The following is a 16,482-nucleotide window of genomic DNA, read 5'->3' as shown; positions in this document are numbered from 1 at the left end:
GAAGCTGGCGATGAGGATGCAGGTCCCTCCTTGGAGGGGTGAGAGGGCTGGGTATTTCTAAAACTGCCTCTTCCTCTCAAAAAGCCAATTCTTACTCATCAGTCTCTAGCTCATCTGAAAATGAAGCAATGCCTGAGTTAAAAAACAAAAAAGAAAAACATCAATCAGCATCACGTTTCAATAGCACCCTCTGTGTTTCTTGCCCCCTCTACTACACAGGAAATTGACACAGGAATCCAAGACTGATAGGAAGCAGGGACTGGTTGGTAAACCACCAAGCTGGGGTTAGCTTGTGCCCAGCAGAATCCCAGGGACAGCATTAAGCTAAAGGTCACTGCTGAAATTTTAACTTGGCGGTCTCCAGACTGAATAGAGTTACAACAAGAAAAGCCATATCAAGGCCAGCGTGTCTCTTGGCAGGCACACACCGTCTGGCATCAGGACCCGTCGGGCTGTTGAAGCCCAAACACAGCACCTTTGATGACAGCAAAGGCATTGTCTGGCTGGTATCTATCTGTCCTCCCTCGGTCCCGCCCTGGCCCATTCACCCTGCCCCCCTCCTTCCCTCTTCCCCACCCCCTTCTAAAAGAGCATATTTTGCTAAGGTTTCTTCTCAAGTATCAAAGGCAGAAGAAAAGTGCTAGGATTTTAAGTTGCTGTCGGGGCCTCTCAGAAAGAGTTCCATCTAACCAGATATGAAGACATAAGATCTGCCTTCTGGGGTCCATGGCCATTCTCAAGGGGGCTGCCTGTCTAATATTTGGAAAAGCAGATATCACTTTTCGGGTGGAAGCCTGCCTGCCAACACAGACTTGTCTAACCTTAGACAATACATCATGATGCTGTTCATCTGCAAAGCTGATGCTTAACCACACAATCTAGTCACCAAAACAAACAGAGCCACAAAACAACTACCACCACCTCAGTGTTTTAAGTAAGTTTATGACTTAATGCCAGGCCATACTCATAGTTGTCCTTGGCAGCAGTATAGACACATCTGGATCAGCTGGGGGGATAGCTGGAGCCATTAAAGCATAGTCCCTGAGATGCAGACGCAGGTTCACAGATGTGCTGGCCCCTGAAGGTGCGTCCGCTTTAACCAAATAAAAAATGCTCATTGAAATGGATCTATAAAAAAGTGTGTTTTGAGCTGGCCAGTGGTGGCACATGCCTTATTCCCAGCACTTGGGAGGCAGAGCCACGCAGATCTCTGTGAGTTCAAGGCCAGCCTGGTCTACAGAGGGGGATACAGAACAGGCACCAAAACTACACAGAGAAACCCTGTCTCGAAAAAACTAACAAACAAACAAAAAAGGTGTTTTGTTTTGTCAAAAGCTTATATGAGAAAGTCTTGAGCCAGGCATGGTGGCACACGCCTTTTATCCCAGCAGAAGCAGAGGCAGGCAGATCTCTGTGAGTTTGAGGCCAGCCTGATGTACACAGCAAGTTCCAGGACAGTCAGGGCTATATAACAGAAAAGATTTCATCTTTTCCTACTAAAATTTTTCTAAAACACAAAAAGGTCTCCCTTTGAATGACCCTTTCCAGATTCAAATCCATTTCTCTGCCCACAAACTCAGCTTTCTTTGCTGACCCCAGAATGCACTATGCTGTGATTCCTCAGGGCTGGATCCCAGGATTTCTCCCCTTCATGAGGTCTTTCCCTTGGGGACAGCGTCTACTCTCATGGCTTTAATTTCAGTTCAGTGCAGACTTTTTATTTTTTTAGACCAGACCCCTCTCCACAGCTCCAGGTTCATGATGCCAACTGCCTGTCTATTAAGGAAGTCCTCCATCTCCACACCTCCAACTTGGCACACCCCAAACAGAAGTTTTCATTCCCAGAGATCAGCTACCACCTCCCTCAAGGAAAAGCACCCAACCAAAATAATGACACCTCCCTCAGTCTCCTACTTTTACCATCATAGTAATGACCCCGCCCCTCCATTCCCACCTCCAACCCCCCACTGCCAGAGCCACACCTGACCATCCCCCCCTCAACTCCACCACATTCAGCCCTCAGTACATTTGTCAAACTCTACAGACCATTTTTTTTCTAGATAGATTTTTTTTTTTTTTTACCCTCTAACTCTTACTGTCTTTAAACTTTGAGATCCTCCTGCTTTGGCCTCCCAAGTGCTAGATTACAGACAAGTACTAGCTCTCCTGGCTTCCAAGTGAATCTTGAATCCACCTGCTTTGTCTCCTCTGTTATCATTCAGGAGCAGAACCAGCTCCTGTCCCCTCACCCCTCCGTCTCCCTAAGTCAGTCCTCCACAGAGAAACAAGGCATCTTCTAAAACCCGGTCTGATCGTGTACTCAAAGGCTCCCCTCTGCATACAGAGGAGATCTAAACTCCTTAAGGAAGGTCTAGACTGGCGCTGTCCAATGGGAACGCACCATGAGTCACTCAGGTGATTCAAAGTCTCCTAATAATAGTCAAGGGAAAAAAGGCCAACAGGTAGAGTTCATTTTAATACTATATTTTATTTAACACATTTCGAAGATATTACCCTTTCGGTACACAGTAATGTAAAAATTACTAGTGAAGTATTTCATGTTTTCTTTAAGTTTTTTTTTTTTTTTTTAAAGATTTATTTATTTATTATGTATACAGTGTTCTGTCTGCATGTATCCCTGCAGGCCAGAAGAGGGAGCCAGATCTCATTACAGATGGCTGTGAGCCACCATGTGGGTGCTGGGAATTGAACTCAGGACCTCTGGAAGAACAGCCAGTGCTCTTAACCTCTGAGCCATCTCTCCAGCCCCTTCTTTAAGTTTTTAATCTGCGAGTGTCCCCTACCCTAGAGGAGCGGTCACCACCAATCTAAGTCAGGGTCCTCTGAGGGTATCTTCCCAACACTTCCTTTTGTATTTAGCAATGCATTTATCCCAGGGCCCCTAAACTGGGTGCTCCCTAAGGACAGGGGCCACCTCTGTTCTCCACTGGTCCCTGGTATCTGACACGATACCTTAATAAAATGCACAGAAGAATGAACAGCAGACTCACATTAAGCACAAGAACGATCAGGCAGGGCTGCCTCAGTCCCCAGGGAACAGCCAGGCTCTGTTTAGCGCACGAAAGAAGGCCAAGGTGTTCTGGTATTTCACCACCACCCTGGATGATGGTTATACCCCCACACACCGAGTGCTGGCTGAGGCACATTGCTGTGGGGCAGACCTAGATGATGGAATCCTAGCCAAACTCCATCAACACGTGGGAAACTTTCTCCTACTGTAGCTGCAGGCCTAGAACGTGATCTCAGCTTACACAAGGGGGATTAGGAGCCTCCCTGCTCTGCCTTCCTGGAGGAAGGAAGGAAATCTACCAGCCTGGGCCCCTCCTCCATACCTGCTTTGAGCTACCCTGTAAGAATGTGGTAATTCAAAAGAGTCAAATAATGTGCCTAATGCCACAAAGCTACCAGGTCTGGCTGTTGGAATCAGTGTTAAGATTTCTGGCAGCTTTGGTAGTCACGGCAACATGAACTTCCCAGTGATCCTCAGGTGGCCCAGGCTTAGCTGTGAAAGTCAGCGACACCTTCCTCTCTGGGGACCAGTTAACCATCACAGCACTACTTAGGAGAGGTTATTTTCAAACCTATTTTATAATTTAGAATTTCCTCCAGTCACTTGCTTGAGTGGCAGAGGCGGGCATCTGAACTGAGGCCTCTAGTTCATCTGTGTTAGGAGCTATTTTGACAAGAGTCCCCTAATCTGGTATCTATTTGCAGGTGAATCTGGAACTATAGATTATACAGACCAGACGGTGCCTCAGCCCTCCATAGCTTACACATAAAAACACAATCCTTCAACAAGACAATGTGAGCTTGTCTTGGGTCACCTACAGAGACGGTTTGATATTCTGCTTCCAGTTCTATAGGAGAGGCTGGATGATGACCATGAAAACCCACAGAGTGGCTGTGACCTGAGGGTGTGGAGGTCATCTAGTCCGCATCCCCGGAAGACAACCTTTCTTTCCACTGAACAAAAGCAAACTACAGATTCTCTGGAGTGCATATCCTGGACAGACTGGGATGGCTGGCAGATTCACTGGCATAGCTGTGGATCTATTTACAGTGTGCCTTAGCAGATACTGTGGGAGGTAAACAGCTAAGATTAAAGCATGGCCCTTCCCAAATAGCACGGGTGATTCTGGAAGAAGCCCGAGTTAGAGCAGGTCTGCCCCGGGGGGAGGGGATGGGATTTAAGAAGTTCAGTTGACAAGGACTGGGTTGTGTCACTCTCTGGTCATTTTCTTGGTTGTGGTTTACAATCAGTTTTTTTTGGTTTTTTTTTTTTAAAAATCTTTTCCTTTCTCCCAGAACAGCTGGGAATGCACAGATCCCAGCCCCCCAGTTCCTTGTCAGGACAGGATTTAGGGCTACCATCAGGCAGCTGGTAGATCTCTGGGCAGCTCATTCTCCGGTCTCCTTCAAGAGAGAAGCAGTGTAAGCTGAGGGACAGGTTCACCTCTGACCCAGCTGCCCTAGCCTCAGCACACCAGGGACTACCAGGGCCAGGCCATACACCATTTCTGGGAAACAGTAGCCCATCCACAACAGCTGCATCTGAACATCACGGGGGCATTTCCAAACGTTAGGAAAACTCAACCCACGGGCTATTATTTTCTAGAGACATTCTTATGCTCAGAGTTATTAAAAAGCCAACGTTACCCTAATCACCCAATAAGTGAACCTTTTATTAAACAGCATCTACTAATCTACTAGATACATTTTTAAAACTCAAAAGCCAGTTTTTCCTCTACATATGAAAAGTCGGCAACTGGGAGGTGGCAGGTGTGACATGCACAAACTATAGACACCGAGGTGGCCCCGTGCACTGCAGATCTTCCGGTTATCTCTGAGAGGAAAGGGTGGTTTATTGGCGGTGTCTGGGACAACATCTTGCTTTGTCAAGGAGAAAGCCATAGTTGGAGAATTTTTCAGATAAGGGTGCTGACAACCCAGAGTCACGTCTTTGAAATGATTTTCAGAGAAAAGTCTGCATGGATCAGGGGCCTGATCCCCCAGCTCTACCTCCCTAAGGATCTGATGTGGTGGTGTGGTAGGTTACTTACTGTCTGGGAAAGCAAGCCGGTTTTCACCAAGAACAATTGCACATGGACTTTGCGGCCCACTGTCGGTTATAACACTTGTGCCGAGTCAGTCAGAACGCTTCGTGCAAACTAATGAAACCCCACATTGTCCCGCCACGTGTGCCCACAGCACACGATGCGGAAGGAATTAGTCCCTCACAGCTGTTCCCAGGAATGCATGCCTCCACATACCCACAGGCAGGAAAAGGGCCCAAGCACTGATCGCTTGGTGATCCTGACAACCCAGACATCCCAGCAGGAACTGGGCTGCCCTCAGCTCAAGTAGGGTTCTAGATCCAAACACAAATCCATCCCTGAAGATAAATGAATCAAAGGGACAGCAACCAATGACGCTAATATCAAGAGGAAATCCTGTCTGGAGGCCTCCTGGAGAAGCCTGTCTGTGCGTGTGGAACAAAGGCTCCCCTGTGACATCAAGCAGCAGGCTTAAGAACTCTCTGGCTTCTGGCTCTGGCCACTTTTCAAAACCACAAGTACATCCAAGGGCGGCCAAGACAACAAGAAAGCTAAGAGATACGGCCCCCGAAAGAGAAGACCAACTCCCTTCTCTAGGCAGGCCCTCTGACTCTTGACCGCTGAGGCTCGACTCTCCCCAAAGCCCATGTCTGAGGTGTTAGGGTGTTAGATGGGAGACTCCCCTCTTCCATTTAAGCAGACGGTTCAGGATGCCTACAGCTGTCACCATCGTTCTTGGAGGCTGTCGCGCTCAGTGTCTGGGGAGCGGCCAACAAGCACCATCTCTTCCCACCAAATTCAGTTATCCACTAGGGTGTATGCTTAGGTGCCTCAAGAGCTCTCAACCCATTCCACACTGATGATGATGGTGATGTTGATGATGATGAAAAGGATGAGGAGGGGGAGGAAGAAGAGCAAGATGGGAAAGGAGAGGAGGAAGAGGAGGGGGGAGGGGGAGGAGAGGGAGGAGGACGAGGAGGAGGGGGGAGGAAGAGAAGGGGAAGGAAGAGGAGGAGGAAGGGGAAGAGGAGGAGATCTGCCAAGCCTTATACAGGTTTTGATGTTCCAATAAGATATACCCTTTAAGATTTTTGGTTTTGGTTTTGGTTTTGGTTTTGAGACAGGTTTTCTCTGTGTATCTCTGGCTGTCCTGGAACTCACTCTGTAGACCAGGCTGGCCTTGAATTCACAGAGATCTGCCTGCCTCTCCCTCCCAAGTGCTGGGGTTAAAGGCGTTTGCCACCACCACCCAGCTCTTTAAGGTATTTTAAAGCTATAAAATGTAAGAATATTAATAGTACCCTTTTATATTGTATAGCTTTCTTTGTGCATGGCTTACTTATAAAATGGAGCATATGATCTGTGTGGATATGCCAGCTTCAGAACTGTAAACATTTGGGTCACAAGGGAGATTGACTACTTTGTTCAAGGCCTCCCGTGGGATGGATGCTCAATTCGTTTGCAATTACAATAACGGTCACAGTTTAATGATTAATAAACTAAGCATGTCCATTGTAAAAACAGCAAATCTGCAACAAGTCAGAACACAGTAGTCCCCTTATCTCCCAACAGTGCTAGAAGATGAGACAGTTCTGGACCCTGTACAGGCTGTTTTGTCCTAGACACACAGCTATGACAAAGTATAATTTATAAATCAGGCACAGTAAAATAACAACAGCAAAAGGAAACTATAACAAGCATAATAATATTCTGTACATTTTGGCAACTTCAACATACTTTTTTTTTTTTTTAGTTAAAAACTTTCAATTCTAGCCGGGCGGTGGTGGCGCACGCCTTTAATCCCAGCACTCGGGAGGCAGAGCCAGGCTGATCTCTGTGAGTTCGAGGCCAGCCTGGGCTACCAAGTGAGTTCCAGGAGAGGCGCAAAGCTAAACAGAGAAACCCTGTCTCGAAAAACCAAAAAAAAAAAAAAAAAAAAAAAAAAAACTTTCAATTCTCACTTTTAAAAAAGTTCTTCAGAGCTGCTCTTTGGCATATCTGAATTGCCAACATCACTACTCTTGTGATTTGGGGCCATTATGAAGTCAAGCATGCCTATCTGAACACAAACACTGCCCTACCGTAACAGTCAACATGGCTTCTAGGTGACTAATGGGAGCTACCATATATAGTTTGGGAACACTGCACCAGAACAAGATTCTTGTCTTGAGTGGAACTGAACAGAATATTGGGAGATTTTTTTTTTCATGTTACTTAGTGTGGCCCACACTGAAATTTTGTAAATTATTTCTAGAATTTTTCATTTAATATTTTAGCTAACAGCTGATGCTGGGTAACTGAAACCCCAGAAGTGCAGATGGAGATTTACAACACAAAGAGGCACCTGTCTGGAGTGTCGCCTTCCGTGTGTCGGTGGGGTACACAAAGAGGGCGTCTAGGATGTCCACGAGGACCCGCCACTGCCAGGGCAAGGCCAAATGTGATGGAACGTGTCCATCCTCTGCATCTGGCCTGGTCACTGCAAACTGAAAGTAACTGGGAGGGGCTGCCGTTTGCCCGGCTGCCTTCGGCTCTCAGCCGGATCAGATGGAGACGTTTTACCATGTTCTACCGTTCTCTGAGTTTCTGTTGTGACATTCTCCAGGACCTCGGGTTCTCATTTACACCCCTTATCTCTAGCCACCCATGTACAGAGTCTTTCCTCAGACCCTGGTTTATTACAAAAAGGAATTGAGGTAGTTCATAATCTTACTGGAATATTTTTAAAAGAAGAAAAAAACATCATGTATTCTGAACTCTTAAAAATCAAGGAGAGATTTAAAAAAAAAAAAACATGGAAAATGATTCTGTTGATAATGAATCTCAACGGGTCGGACTTCAAGGGCCTTTCACACACAGCCCATGGCCTTCCCGCTCTTGGTGATTTGTGTGGGAGATGCACTTGGTACTTCTTGTATTTATGCTAAATAGTATGATTTTTTTTCGAGTGAAGAAAAGAAGGTATGAATGTAGATTACTGGAGCTGTGAACAATCCGCAAACCCTAAGTCGGCAGGACTTGCTAAATCTGTAGCCAGGACTTGAAACTCAGGATTTGTGTCCGCCCTCTGATAAGATCTTTTACAGAGCTCTGACCTCTGTCCAAGTCCGTTTTCAAATAAGAAAGCTTTGAACTCCAGGCAGGTTGGCAGTTTGGACCTTGAGTGTTTATTGAAGAACTTCCTGGAGGTAGGAGGGGACTCTACTGCCACCTCTTCCTGAGCAGCCCCGCTCTCCGCCACCCCCCACCCCCCACCCCCCACCCACTCCCACCACCCCTGAGCTGGCATCAGGTCAGGGAGGGCCTCACAGTTTTAAGGTGTGGCTCTGTGAACTGTCTGTGTCTGGTACATGGCAGATAACTAGCTCCAGAAGAGATTAGGCAAGGAAACGTGCTCCCCAGCAAGCCAATCACAGCAGCCGGTTCTGCCTCTGCATCTTGATTAGACACTGACTGGAGCTTGTGTCCGGCGGTCCTTCTCCATCCTTGCCTACTGGATGCCAGCAGTGCCTTATTAACAATAATGTACTCAGATATTTCCTCATTTCAGCAGCAGGCTGCCTGCAGGCTCCCTCTGTTAGGAAACCACACATCTGGGTGCCCCAGAGGTGTCCATGGCTTTCCATTCTCCAGGAAACACTCCAGGCTCTCTAACACTGCCCATGGAGAATACCTGGGCCTCACCTATTTTCCTCTTACAAACATTATGAAACTAAAATTCACGCTCCACTCTTCGTCGTTTGTTTTATTTTTCGAGACAGGGTTTCTCTGTGTAGTTTTGGTGCCTGTCCTGGATCTTGCTCTGTAGACCAGGCTGGCCTCGAACTCACAGAGATCCGCCTGGCTCTGCCTCCCGAGTGCTGGGATTAAAGGCGTGTGCCACCAGGCCGGGCGGTGGTGGCGCACGCCTTTAATCCCAGCACTTGGGAGGCAGAGGCCGGCGGATCTCTGTGAGTTCGAGGCCAACCTGGGCTACCAAGTGAGTTCCAGGAAAGGCGCAAAGCTACACAGAGAAACCCTGTCTCGAAAAACGAAAAAAAAAAAAAAAAAAAAAAAAAAGGCGTGTGCCACCACCTCCTGGCGATGCTCCACTCTTGTCTGCCCATTCCTCAAACCCCAGTATCCCTACTGTTCACCTCTCAACTTAACCCAGTCCAGTTACAGGCCACTCCAGCTTTCTTTGGGCTTTGCAAACACACCGAACTTGCTCTGAACTCCAGCTCTTTGCCTTTGGAAGAGCCTACACGTGTCAAAGTAAGTAGTCCTCTTAGATCTAAAATCATCTCCTAATGGCCTTTACAAATACAAAGCAATGACTACTTATGTCCATCGGGGGCCAGCATGTCAACTGATTCCTTCCACAGCGTTTAGTATAATTTTGAGTTGTCTTATTTAATTACTTGCATCTGATCTCTCACTGAAATGCAGTTCAGAGAGGGCGTTGCTTCAGATGCAAGAGGACAAAAGCACATTACTCAAAGACTGTGGCTGCTAGAGTGCCTGCAATGCTGATCCAGCCCTTTAAATACTCACTGGGACTGGGGAGAACTTTCCTGCTGAGACCCTGGGGCCTATAAGATCAACATACTCCAATGAACATAGGTGTCTAATATATAGATGGAACCAAAAACTGAGCCAGGATCAGAGTAGCTTTCTTTGCTACAAGGTGGAACAAGAAAGATAAGGGAGGAAACCGCCCTTTCTTTACCTGATACCATCACAGGCCACTCATCTACCAGAAAAGAGCCCAGTTCCCGAACCGGCTCTAAGGAGCAGAAGCCAATCCCAGCCCAGCCACCAGGAAGCTAGAGAAGCAGCATTCCCAGCTGTGAGGTTTCCTTCCCAGAGCCCTGGCCTCAGCAGAGAGAAATCCACCCTTCCACAACACTGTCATGAGCGGATCCAGTAATGCAACCACACAAATTTTAATTTTGGCATATTCGCAACTAAAGGAAGTCTGGATCCTAACTTACATATACCTTGGCATTGCTACAGAATTAAATGTAGTTTAATCCAATGCTATGATTTTTTTAAATGTGTTTTCTTTTACGAGTCTTAATGTAGCACGTTAGATTTTTAAATCCTTTAGATCTCAAATATTAGATGATATGAAGAAATGATTTTTTAAAAGCTGTTATATTTAAGTTGTGGTTAGTTACACTTTAAATCAGAATCCTTATCCTTAAAAGGCACATTCGAAAATATACTTAGGTAAAATAAGTTTATTAGAAAATGAGATTTGCTTCAATAGTAGCCAAGGAGGGGAGACAGGGAGAAATGAAGACAAGACAGGACTGGTTGTATCAGTTGGTAACCGCTAAGGCGCAGTGAGAGCTTCAGAAGTTACACTAGTCACCTGGGTTAGGGAGGCAGTTCCGGGAGAGAGCACTTCCTCACATGTATAAGGCCCTGGGTCCTCTGACACTGGAAGGAAGGAGGAAGGAAGAGAGATAGGGAAGGAGGGAGTCATACAGCACTGCATACGTTTAACATAAAGCCCTCTAGACAAATAATTTTCACTCATAAAATGACAGGAGTTACCTGAAGGTGAAGGTTTCCCCTTTCCAGTCTTGCAGTGGGTTTTCCTGGATGATGTCCTGGGTCAGAGGTGAGCTCTGTCGTGGTGATTTGGAGTGGGGGAGGGTACCCATGTGGCTGGCATTGTCACAGGACCGTATGGGAGGAGGGCCTTTTTTCTTCCGTGGAAGAGTGCCGTGTATAGACACGTCTTGATAGGCATCTGTGCGATGCTCAGCGAGAGGGGACTTGCTGCTCAGAAGGTCCATGGACGAGGCCAAGGGGAACTGGTGATTCACAACCATGTTTCTGGGAAGGCTTGCAAATTTTCCCGCCGCCATGATTCTCAACTCTGCCGAGGGAAAACAGAGGGAAGGATCAAGCTAAGCTAACCATCCACGAGAATCAACCTCAAGCGTATGGAAGAAACTGGAAAAAAAACATGAAACATCAAAAGGTAAATAATGCCTGAAGGCATCACTAGTGGAACATTGTAAGCATGGATAGTTTGTTCATCTCTCTCTTTCAGGATTCTGTAGAGAAATTCAGCTGGGTGGGCAGCAAATCCAAACAGATGAGCACATCTCAGAGTTGTTAGAGGCATGTGGGTCATCTTTATCATTACTGCAGTGGGGGGATGCAATTAAGGAAAAAGACTGGTATGGAAGAACTGATAGGTTCAGAAATAAATACCAGGAGAAATACTATAAATTGTTAGATGATGGCTACCCTGATTTCCACCACCCTGCAAATGATAAGACAGGCAGAGATGACTGGAATTCTTTAGCTGCTGGGATTTTCTACCATGCCAGACTAAAACTATGCTACCCACAATGATAGGGCAGCTTTTCTGGCAAAGACTGGATCTTTTATAAATAAATCAGTGTACTCTAATTAACCAAGGCAGGGACAGGGGTCAGGGGTCAGGGGTGGCTCTTTCTTCCACACATCAGCATGCTCAGTTGTACCGGAAAGCCATCAGGTGGTAACACCCTGTAGATTCTTTCCAAGAGGAGTCAGGAACCTGCCAGCCATCAGCAGGGTTAAGCAATGCCCACAGGTGCATGTAAAGTCGGGGAGGAAGAAAAAGGGGAGGGGCACAGAAAAAGAGGAAACTTTCCAGGGAGAAGGCAATACCAGCTCCAACTGTCCCCACGTATGGCTGGCAGTATCTCTGGCCTTGAACAGCGCTAAAGCTCCAAACGATAGTTTTGACCTAAGCCAAATTGTACAAGACCCATCAAGGCCAACATACAAATCCACCCGTAACAGTTCCCTGGATACCTAAAGTCCCAGAAGATGTCCTACATGGCCTATGGCATCCTACCAGGATCTGCACATCACCGCGGGCCGGCTGAACTCCACAGCCCATTCCCAGCTCCCACACCTATTCCTCACTCACCAGTCTTTCCACTGCAATCCTGGGGGTGGGGGGAGCTTTGAGTGCAAAGTGCCCCTATAGCGCCCCTGCAGACTTGGCTTCACCAGCGACCACTCTGTGAGCTCCCGGAGGTGGCAGCAGTGGGGAAAAGGGGAGTTTGCAAAGGAAATCCACTTTGTATGCGAAGCCACACGAATCCACTGCCCCGTGCAACAGAGAAAAGTTCACCAGTGCTGGGAACTGGGTAGGATACACTCAAGAATACAGTCCTAACCCTGACCTCCGTTCTTTCTCATCCTTGATAATTCAGAGGCTTGTCTTGCGGCACGTGAGACCACATAGAAGGCTTGGCTCACAGGGATGGAGAAAAACAGGGCGGTGAGTCCTGGGAGAGGGCCCTCCCGTCCTGGCCAGTTCCTGGCACACTGTCAGCACTTACTCAATGTTAATCATTGTTATTAAAAGAAAGAGATCGAAATTCCCTAGCCCTCTACCTGACCACCAGTGACGCACACCAACTAGCAGTCCCCACCCCTCACAGCTGTGACCTCCCTCTGGTCATGCTTCTTTCTTCTTCATGGACAGGCCTGCATCATCTCAGAGAAACTGGTGGGGTGGGGGTGGGGGTGGGGAGAGACACAGCACACACCATTAGCACCACACAAAACATCTTCATGTGTAAAGGCCACGCACGCTGTTGACCAAGTCTATTTCCATGAGCCAAGAAGAGCAAAAGTGACTTTAGCCCCAGTGACTCTGGCATGTGGCTTCTCTGGACATCCAAGTTTGATTTGGAATTTGCCATCACACTAAAAGGCTCTACAATTCCCTTGAGTACCCCACACCTCAATATATCTTCTGATAACAAAGTATTAACATCTTCCTTTCCTATTTCTACTTCAACAGACGCTTAAAAGTAGTACTCGACATAAGATTCAGAGAGCCCCAACCCACAACTCGCAAACAGCAGCCCTTAAGCTGGAAGGAACAACAGTTAACTTTGACAGAAGTACTCCTAGAGATCCAAAAGACGAGAGACCGAATTCTGAACGTCTCAGGAAAAGCCTTCTGAGAGGACACTGAGACACCAGGCCCATGCAGGTATGGAAGCAACCCCACACACTGGGTCACTGCAGGCCAAGTGGAGAGGCAGAGAAACATTTCCTGAAAGACCTACAGCTTAGAACAAGGCCATGGAGTCTCAAGGGTTCTGCCCAAGTGTCCAGACTCGGCTGGTGAGCGCCAGGGAAGCCCTGCACAGGAGGGATCCAGACTGCACCTCCACCTCGGCAGGTGACTCTGGTAAGTCTGGAAAGGGAAAAGGAAGCCAGGCTGTCGCTCAGGCACATGGCAGTAAACCAGGACGAACAATGAAGGATTCTGACCTCAGGAAGTGGCCAAGAGAAGGGACAGGACAGAGCAAAGGATTATTAGAAGCTCAAGGTCTCTCGTTGGAAGGAAGGGAGCCAAAGCCATGGCCATGGGGGACGGCATGGTGCCTTAGCTCTAGTGGTTTCAGAAGGGGTCCAGGCAGGAGGAGCTGTGTGTGAGACACCAGGGGACAGTTCAGTGTAGGTCAGATTCTGTTATGTTAGACATGGAGTCACATGGAATCACCAACACAAAGGGAAGAATCCAGGGCACTTAGTGTTGTCACCTATGACAGCGGATGTGAAAGTATCTCCCACGCTACCAGGAATCATCAACAAAACGTGAATGACAGCCCTACTTCTCACCATAGCTGTCGGGGCCAAGGCAGAGGGTGAGCTCTAAAATACCAAAACCTAGGGCTCGGTCTGGCTGCATGTTAAGAATCCTATAGGGAATAGTTACAGTGTGGCTCAACCACAAACCAGAGTCTAAAATCAGAATCTCTGTGGGCAGGACACCAGCATCAGCATTTTTAAAGCTCTACAGCATTGCCCAATCTGAAGCCAGGATTGAGAAGCACTACACAGGGGATTCTCCTTGGCAGAGAGTACCTGTCACTCAAACTGTCAACCTGGGTAACAGAATCAAACGGAAAGCCTCAAATATGGCTGACACTGTGCATGGTCTTCAAGACTAATAATAATAATAATAATAATAATAATAATAATAATAATACAGAAATGACCCCTGACCTTGCCAGGTTAAAATCTATATAGGAAGCTGACAGTAGATGTTGGTAGTTCAAGTTCATTTTTTCAGTTTGGAGGAATAACATTCATTCACTCAAAATATTTCCTGTGAGGGCTTAGAGTATACCAGGGATGGGGCTATAATAACACTCTGCTCTCAAGACGCCTGAACTGAGATGTAGGGAGTCCAACCAAACCACATAAACAAGAAAATAAACCAGGCAATACCCAAGTTCTAAGTACTCCAAAGAATTCAAAACAGAACAGAGAGAAATGACAGAGGATGCTGGTTGGAGGAAAAGATAACTTTATGATGTGATGGTCTGGCAGGGCCTTTCTGAAGAGTTAACAATGGCATGAGATGTGAGAAAAAAGATAAGGGACCAGGCAAAAGAAGATCTGAAGGCAGCCCCGGGCAGGGAAAGGATTCCAGTCCCACAAAGGCAGAAGCCTGGGACTAAGGAGCTAGAACAGTAACTCAGACTCCCGTGTCTTCTCCACTTGCAGATACTTCTGTGTTGATGCCATTAAACACTCTTGTGTACCATTTGGCCTTTGAAAATCAAAATGATATGACTCAGAACCTGGGTCTTAGAGCCAGTATTTACTCCTTCAAACCTCTGCCCTGCCTCTGCCTTAGTAGCTATGAGGCTTGGGACAAGTCACACTCCTCTCTAAGAGTAGGTGGTCATTTGTTAAATGTGTTAACAACCATGGGCTGTTGTGAAAATTAAATGTGATCCTGTATAATGAAGTCCTTGATGCACAGCAAGCAAGAATACATCTCCTCCAATCAGGGCAGGGGCCATGTCTGCAGAGCTTAGGCACTGTTGTCCCCTCTGAAGCTGGAGTTCACAAACGAAAGCACCCACCGCCGCTGGGGAGGGTGAGCTGGGGAGGGTGAGGAGCCAGATGTTTCAACCTAGAACAGATGTAAACACACCAAGGCGAGAGGACACACACACAAAAGGGCCTAGGCACCAAGTGAACCATGCGCCCGCATGCTTTCAAACAAACACCAGCAGAGACTTTGACCATCGGCTTGACTGCCAGATCCTGAAATACACACAAAGGTCAGCTGCTCCATCTTGATAGGGAAAGTATGGGACTCTGGGAATGCTGAAAATATGAGTGAGCCTCACAACAAACTCCTAACTGCCTTGCTGCCTGCCTTCCTGGTCAGCCACCGAGCTTTGAAACGTTAATGAGCTGGGTCCAACTCACTTGCTCTAAAACATAACGTTAAAACCTGATGATCTGAGCGGGCCGGTGGTGGCGCACGCCTTTAATCCCAGCACTCGGGAGGCAGAGCCAGGCGGATCTCTGTGAGTTCGAGGCCAGCCTGGTCTCCAAAGCGAGTTCCAGGAAAGGCGCAAAGCTACACAGAGAAACCCTGTCTCAAAAAACCAAAAAAAAAAAAAAAAAACAACCTGATGATCTGGCCAGCTGAGGCAAAGATAAACAGCCCACTTGCTTAGATTTTTCTCTGGTTCTGAAGCGGGGGATATTTTCAAGTTTGAACTCACATGACAACCTGATGAAAGGGCCTCAAGAACGTTTATATCTCAAACTGGAAATGTCACTGCCTCGGCTGCCCTTACCATGACAGAGAATTTACAATTCAAATCAGTGACCCTGTCTTCTGCAAAGTCGGACAGCAAGGGCAGATGGGACTACCCCACAGACAAATTGGCTTCTCCACTTAGAACTTTGGCTTGGCTTTAGGAATCGGGGTATCCTTTTCTTTTTGAAGTAAACTCATGAAGTCTAGCCAAATGACTGAAGTATGAATAATTCTTCCACGGATTGTATTTCAGGCAATACAGTGAAGGATTTACAGAGCAAGGTTCTTAAGATTAGCACCCATCTGACAAAGCAGTTCTTTCTTATCCATAGGAACTGAAGTCTTGGTTACTCATCTTGGAAATGCCAGGCTTTTTAACAGCACTTGTGAGGGAGTCGGCGCTGGGCACTGAGGGAGCGTTTGGCATGGTAAACTGTTTTCTTTATACTCAGGAGGCTTCCTGGCACACTCGTGGGTGGGCAAACGGTTTAGCCAGTGGGCTTCCCCCGCTCGGCCTTGCAGAGCCTCCTTCAGGATCTCACCTCCACCAGGGGGAACACAGAGTGAGATAATCAGCTTTGAAACCGACCTTCCCTGGCCCAACGTACTTGCCATGGAGAGGTCGGTGGAACCTTGGGAGATAAGAGTCAAGGTTTAAAAGAATCTCTGAACTCGGGGCTCTACTTTTCCTGCCTAACTGCTGTAGGCAAAAACAGACTCGGGTTGCTCCCCTTTCCACCTCGCCTCAAGCGACTGTTAAACCTGAGTCCTGTGATGCGCGGTCCTCCAGCACTGGCTGCCCTCGATGAGTGTCTACCCCTGATC

The 16,482-nt window shown here is 47.3% G+C and overlaps 1 protein-coding gene across 1 annotated transcript in view; it reads right to left on the bottom strand.

The window, feature by feature from the left end:
• The window catches only part of Bcar3 (BCAR3 adaptor protein, NSP family member), a 122,362-nt gene that overhangs the window by 104,874 nt on the left and 1,006 nt on the right, over positions 1-16,482 (bottom strand). The window contains exon 2 of the mRNA XM_052730759.1: positions 10,617-10,944. Coding sequence (XP_052586719.1) covers positions 10,617-10,933 — 317 coding nt within the window. The 5' untranslated portion in view covers positions 10,934-10,944. The remainder of the gene's footprint in view (positions 1-10,616; positions 10,945-16,482) is intronic.

Source organism: Peromyscus californicus, unplaced genomic scaffold (genome assembly GCF_007827085.1).
Source record: "Peromyscus californicus insignis strain IS unplaced genomic scaffold, ASM782708v3 Scaffold_9__1_contigs__length_137607984, whole genome shotgun sequence".
Lineage (NCBI taxonomy): Eukaryota > Metazoa > Chordata > Mammalia > Rodentia > Cricetidae > Peromyscus > Peromyscus californicus.
The sequence above is the reverse complement of the archived record's forward strand: the minus strand, read 5'-3'. Positions and strand labels throughout refer to the sequence as shown.